This window comes from Athene cunicularia, assembly GCF_003259725.1.
Source record: "Athene cunicularia isolate RWA chromosome 14 unlocalized genomic scaffold, athCun1 chr14_part1, whole genome shotgun sequence".
Taxonomy (NCBI): domain Eukaryota; kingdom Metazoa; phylum Chordata; class Aves; order Strigiformes; family Strigidae; genus Athene; species Athene cunicularia.
In genome coordinates this window covers 10,408,731-10,415,454 of record NW_020799118.1, presented here as the reverse complement: position 1 = coordinate 10,415,454, position 6,724 = coordinate 10,408,731, and the positions used below count along the sequence as shown (strand labels likewise).

The window sequence follows — 6,724 nt, the reverse complement described above, 5'->3', positions numbered from 1 at the left end:
GTTTTTGTTTTTCAATTATCAAAACCATATTGGGGCTTTAGACCAACTTCTCTTTCCTGTTCTCCTTCAAAGCAAGAATTCTATACTCCAAATGCAGAGACTGTAATAGTGGTAAACACAGACCACGTGACTTGTAAAGAAACTGGAATTACGTTGTTTTGAAAAAGCACCCATTCCTCCATTGTCAGCCCTTGCCTCCTTGAGGAGAGCAGTTATGGGGTTGGGGATTTCTTGTTTTGACTTCACTCTGTTCACATGGTATTTTGAGAACAGGGGCCTGGTATTCTCAAAGCTGATACAGCTAATGGCACTTTCAGAGTTTATTTCATAGTGGACTGTCAAGCTTCTGTCTCATTCCTAAATACATACATACACTATTTCACACAACTCTTAGTTTGCAAACCTTATTTTTGGAGACTGATCAGTGTGCAAATAGCACTGTTACGTTTACCTCAATATGTGAGGGATTTCCTTACTGTACTTGTTCTGTTTAGTTTAGGGATCTGCCAGGCTTGGGGAGCAGCATCAAGCAGAGCTTCCTTCCTCTAGAGGAATGCAGCAGGGAATCACACAAGTTAACTTCAGTTATCTGTCTCCCCTAGTCAGAGTAGGGGAAACAGTTCTAGTTACCTCCATGCTGTTGCCTTCTGCAGCCAACAGCCCAGCTGCGTGCAAGGGGGAGAACAAGGCTTAATGAAGTCGGTGCCGTTGCTGGTAGCTGGGCAGATCGCAATAAACACTAAAATAAACCAGAATAATTAAAGAGTGCATTCTGCCTACCCAAGACCTCATGTCAGATGTAGCGCCAAAGAGTTAACGTGCCTTTGTGAATGGAAGCTTTCTGTGTAGTGCTCAAGGTCATGGGGGCTTTCCTTCCTTCTAAGTAATACTGGTAGAAAAGGCCTCTGATCTTTCTGTCAGTGTCTCTGTCAGATCTGTCGTGGAGGTACCAGGGTAGTCAACAGCTGAGAACTGAAACTTTGCCTGAAAATGGTTTTATCAAAAGGGCTATATGTTTTTGTCACTCGTGAGGTCTCCTCTACTTCAGGCTGTGAAGTAGAGATGTACAGGCTTTTTGACCAGTGTTGTGTTGAAAGGCTTTCCAAACTGTATTTACAGTACAATCTTAATCTTTGATCCTTGTTTCCCTCTCCATCTTCCTTGCAAGCTGCTCCTCCTAAGTTGTAACATGTTTTCCACAGTGCCTTGCTGCATTCCAGTGCTTTTACTCTTCTACTTTGATCATGCAAGGGTGTAATTCCTGGAATTTTTAACAGGCTCATTTACAATCTGCAGTTTGTGCTGTTTCCCAAAAGACAAAGATCACCAGCTGGGGACAGAACTTATTTAAAACATGTCAGTCTCCACAACTGCAGCAGGAGCAATAATGTTACTACTCTTTGACAGAAGCTAAAATTCAGTGCTGGTGAAAGCATCTCTGTAAAAGGATTGAACTGACTGCAGAAGAGGGGATGGCCATAGATCTGCAAGCCAGAGCTGCACTTGTTCTTTTCCTTTCTAAACTCCTGGAGGAACAGAAAGTAATTTGCTGTCTCTCACCATGCAATTTACAGTTTCCACCAGGAAATACATCAAGATAACAGGTACTGGCTGCCAGTCACTCCCTTTCCTATCACGCAGTAAGGTCTTGCATCCTGTTACAAGCTACCTGTCCCCTCGTGCTTATTTTCTCTCCTCTACTTGTCTCGAGCCACTCTCTCTGTTAGAACAGCCAGAAACCTTTACTGCTTTGTCAGAAGCAGAGGTGAGTATCAAAATAAATAACTCACTGTGTAGCACAAAAGGAAAAGTAAGGTTCTAAGGTGTTAACTCTTACCCTCTGAGCTGTGGCTTACCGAGCATATGAAGAAGGGCATTTTTGAGTGGTATAAATTATTCAGAACTGCTGGAGGGAGAAAAGATACAACAATCTTGTTCAGAGGGTGTGAATTTTGCCTGCCTGGAATATCCTGTATCTTTGCTTTGCTCAAATAGCCTTATGTATGAAGCACTTTATTCAAATGCAGGAATTAAAGAGCTATTACTACAGCTGGTAGACTGGAAATGTTTACAGATCTTATATTACATTCCAAGATTCTATCTGTGTTATATGTGTTTGTAAAAGTGTTTAAAAAAAATATCAAAACTTATGTAAGAAGTTACATATGTGATGTGTTATTTCTAGCACAGTTTGATTAAGCTTTTGCTGCCCAGCACAGAGTTGGGCTGACCCAAGTGTGGAACAGCTCTCCTGCTACTGACATGCACCAAAGCCTGCAGCCACAGGTGATGACACTTTGCAACATGGACTTGCTGAAAGTTGATTTTGTTGAGCATTTCAGGTAAAAATAAATGCTGACAAGAGTTTAAGTCCGTGACAGGAGCTGCAAGAGTGAAAGCAGGGCTCGAACAGTGCTATACATCTACCTCTGACTTTTGTTAACTCCTCTAATCTTATGTTACCTTCAGCTGGAGGATCCTGAACTTCCAAAAGTTCTACCTAAACTTTCAGAAGGCTTTCACAGTGCTGGTCAAGGCTTCCTCGTCCCAGGAACTAATGCTGAATAGAGAACTACAGAAACTGGCATAGAAGAGATAATTGGTTCTGCTGCATCACAGTCCACTTAATGTTTCTGTGAAAGGAAGCCAACTCCTGAAAGGCCCTTAAACAGTCTAGAAGGTAGCCAGCTGTTTACAACAGAACAACACATGCTTTTACAAAAAAAAATTTTAATCTTTTAAAAACATTTTCAGCCTTGAGGGGAAAGCCTAAGAAATTAGCCACCTGCAAAAAAAAAAGGGTTAACAGTAAGTTTTTAATAGCTGTGATCACGTAACCACTCAAGCATGTCACAGCCAGGGTCTTTACAGTATGGGAAATCTACTTTTATTTCTGCTCTAAGAAACCCCCTTATTTTTCTTACTTCCCTGTGACCTGGCAAATAAGTCTCCTTTGCTGGAGAGTTGAGAAAGGACCCCCTTAGAAGTAGTACTCATGGTGTTCTAGCCCAGTGTGGGCAGCAGCACATGGGTTGAATGCTTCCGTTTTCTTAAACTTCCTCCACTTCTTTTAGCGTGTGTTCCAGGATAGTGTCTTGACCCTGGAACTTAAAATAGCCACGAAACAACTTTTTCTGAAGCAGCAGAGGAAACCAATAGCTATCATCTGGCCACATGTGATTGAATGGCACCTCATCCAGCTGAAACCACTGTGGACGCATTTCTGGTGGGAGAAAACAAAAGAACTTTGCATGAGACTTTCTCTTGGCTTTTTGCTGCTTAGGCTTTGATTATCTGTCAATAACCAGCTTCCCTCTACAGCCCAGCTGCCTCCCTTCTCAAAGGGATTTGGGCACAAGTAGTTCTGCATTTCTTAAGAGCAATATTGTCTCAGAAAAGAATGCATATCCTTCCTTCTCCACCAGCTACCTACCATCACTTTCTGTTGGCTCTCCATGAAAATGATCTGCCCGGAAAATGTGAACTTCCATCAGTTCAGAGTTGCCTACAAATTCAAATGTGATCTGTCCCATCTTCTGCAAGGTGTCCACAGTCAGTCCACTCTCCTCCAGGAGCTCCCTGCACAAGAAATAAGATTTCTTTACATGAAAGCAAGCAGTGGGAGGGGAAAAAAAAAAAAGCAGTCATTAGATTATTCAAACATTCAAAATGCTTCCAGTGAACCAAAAGTGAAAGCTGTACCTGTAGCCCAGAGCAGGCCCAGCAGCATTCTGTTAGGAAAGTAGTCTATATTGGAAGCAGAAATTACAGGAAAATTGATTGTTTACACTCCTTGCAACACAGTGATCTTTTCTGAGATTGGTTAAAAGTGGGCTAACATTCATATATATATATATATATAAGCACTGTAGCTGGATGTAGCCTAACAACTCCAAGATGCACTTTATTTAGACAGGCAAAAGGCTTTGTCAACTTAAGACTAAAGCTCTGAGAACTGTAGAGAAGCAGGTAGGAAATACTAGAACATCTACTTGCAACACTATCAGTTCCTGGGGTTAAATGAAGCTTATTTAAGTGATGCCACACATGTAACACCCAGAATGTTAGGAATACTGTCTCCCATTCAAATACCATATAAAAAACACAAAGCAATTGTGTAAACTTTAAATTTCTGCTCCTTGGAATCACATTTAGCGTAACATGAGGCTAGAAGGCAGGACTTCTAAGAGCACTTTGAGAGACTTGCCAAGCAGCTCTTTTCAATGCATCACGGTGCATGGCTACTCGAAACACAATTACTCGCTCTGTTATGTTACAGCTAGGGCTTTTTTTATTTTTATCTGCCTCTAGCAGAATCAGTATAGCTTGAAGTTAGTCATGGTTTTTCTAATGTACAAAAATAAGGAATACTTTGAAACAGTGTATCCTCAGTTAATAATTAATGTAGCTGCATATTTGGCAGTAACTTCACCATTTTAAAATGTAATGGAAATGATCTTGAAGGCTCCAGCTTTCTTTGGCATCGGTTTTGTGGATCCCGTCCTTCCAAATTGTATTCTAACTTAATGCCTTGGCTAATTTCAGTTTATCTTCCTGACAAACTATCTGTGTCTAAAATAGCGACAGTTTTCCAGCAACGAAGCTAAAAGCCTAATTTTACAGGCTGTGATAATTGAACAGCAAAGCACAACGCTGCTATGGTTCTCCAAGCAATTTATCTGTCAGCTGTTTGGTTCTGTATATAGCAAGTGGAAACATTACAGGTAGGAAATGAGAAATAATGAACTAGCTAAATGCTCCCCTTACAAGACGTGCCACTGAGGAGCTGTGGGTGCCCAGGTGTTCACGGGAACGTGGCATACTCAGTGGAGGGTAGAAATCTTACAGGAAACTTTTGTTGATGTTTCAGCTTAATATTTAACTGTCTGTGCTGTGAGGACACTTCCCACTTTATGCCACTACAAACCCAACTGAGACAGCGCAACATGGCACCACAGTGCGATACCTCCCCTCTGAGTGCAGAGTGGAGGAGGTGCAAATTAAGGTTGTTTTGGACTCTGTGGCACTTTCAGGAGGAGAGCTGAACCCCCAGGCAGCACTGCAACGGTGCCTGTGTTACTCCCACCAGGAAGGTGGGCTGGTGCCTAGCTGGCCCTGGCTCTGGAGGCTGCCTCCTGCTCTGCTGACCTTGGCAGGAATCCGTTGTGTTGCTGCAGTGAACTCCTATGAGATGTTGGAAGGAATGAGGATTGGGACTGTTCCACAGTCCGCAGCAGCACAGAATCATCTAGTCCAGCCATTAACACAGGGGCTGGCTGTGCTGTGGCATGTTGCACTGAGGTTGCTGAAAAGTCTGTCACTTGGCATCTTGTATGGACTGAAGCTCTGGTTTCTAACAGGGCTAGCACAGATAAACGCACACCTAGGAAATCAAATGCTACATGAAATCATTAGATTTATGCCCCAGCCAGTGGCAATGTAAGCCTAGCAAATGAAAGTCTGATTTAAGTAACAAAACTTATCTCCTTCCCTCCAGTCAGAGATGATAAATAACAAGAAAAGCCATGATGTAAGCACCAGGCACGTTAATGCCGTGCACTGCTGGGTGCACATCTGCATAGAGGACTCGCCTGTCTCCCGGAGCAGCTCACCACAGAACCCAGGCGGTTGCACTGGCACAGCTGAGGGGAGGGTTCAGGGCAAAAGCTGTTAGGTAGCTGTTGAGCACACCAAGATTGATCTTCCTGCAGGCGCGAGGGCAGTTTGGGGCATCTAACGGAAAGTGAGGAGGTGGGAAAGTGTGGCTTTATATTGGCAACATTCATGTGAAGAACAAGGTACCTAATTTTTGGAGGAGTTTAATTCAGCTGTGATCTATTTCATTTTAATGACTAGACAGAAGAAAGAACTTCAAGAAATCCATCCTAAAAGCTTCAAAAATGGTACTGTACCTCTGTACTGGTGCAGTTCAATTCCTTAACTCAGCATTAGGGCTTTGAAATGCTGTCATGCAGCCAAATAATGGATTTCTACAATGCCTTTCATAAGGAACCCCTAAGAATTTCTACTATTTTGTCACTGCTTTTTCAGGCAGTACTAAAAATGCTACTGGAAAGTAGCATCTGTTCAATAGCTTCAACACGTAAACAATAAGCAGTACACTGGCATAAGCTCTAATTCCGCTGTAAAGCCAAAATTAAACCTGCACCTTTCTGAACAGTGCAGGAACCTCTGCCCACCACCAGCGACTTAAACCTCGGTGTAGATCAGAGTCTGAGGGATGGGAGGGAGGGCGCTCGGTAACTTCCAGTCACTCCCAGACTGGATGACAGTTGAAGATCAGCAGGTGACAGCGGGGAGCGGTCCCACCTCTCCGTGTGGGCGGTCCCCCCTCCCGTGGAGCGGGCGATTTTCTCGGTTCGGCGATGGCTGAGGAGCTCCGTGGGTAACACGCTGGTTACGAGGGCGTTCCTGATCAGCCGAGCCACCGTAACTCCACGGCAGACCGTCTCCCACCTCCACAGCCCGACCCGAGCCCCCACGCCCGCCTCACCTGCGAGCTGCCTCCTCGATGCTCTCCCCCGGCTGCACCTTCCCCCCGAAGCCGTTCCACAGCCCGGCTCCGAACCCGCGTTTCTTCATGCCCAGGAGGACGCGGGGCGGCTGCACCACCAGGACGAGGGTGAAGAGCCTGGACGTGTACATGGCTGCGGGGCGAGAGACGGGGCGGGCTCACTTGCCAAGGGCCCCCGGCACCCCTCCG

At 44.5% G+C, this 6,724-nt stretch overlaps 1 protein-coding gene across 1 annotated transcript; it reads right to left on the bottom strand.

Moving 5' to 3' along the window:
• Nucleotides 1-2,731: 2,731 nt before the first annotated feature.
• NUDT1 (nudix hydrolase 1) lies at nt 2,732-6,718 on the bottom strand. Its single transcript, XM_026859184.1, has 3 exons — nt 6,515-6,718; nt 3,434-3,579; nt 2,732-3,223 (listed from the first exon to the last, which is right to left on the bottom strand). The coding sequence occupies exons 1-3, from the start codon at nt 6,664-6,666 to the stop codon at nt 3,051-3,053; spliced, it is 471 nt and encodes a 156-aa protein (XP_026714985.1). The 5' UTR covers nt 6,667-6,718; the 3' UTR covers nt 2,732-3,050.
• Between the last annotated feature and the right edge of the window lie 6 nt (nt 6,719-6,724).

Excerpts from the sequence above, each read along its gene's own strand:
- NUDT1 (XM_026859184.1), bottom strand. The coding sequence starts at position 6,666 with ATGTACACGTCCAGGCTCTTCACCCTCGTCCTGGTGGTGCAGCCGCCC. Across the intron at positions 3,580-6,514 it reads ATCGAGGAGGCAGCTCGCAG|GGAGCTCCTGGAGGAGAGTG; the intron begins GTGAGGCGGGCG and ends TTTCTTGTGCAG. Across the intron at positions 3,224-3,433 it reads AGAGCCAACAGAAAGTGATG|AAATGCGTCCACAGTGGTTT; the intron begins GTAGGTAGCTGG and ends TTCTCCCACCAG.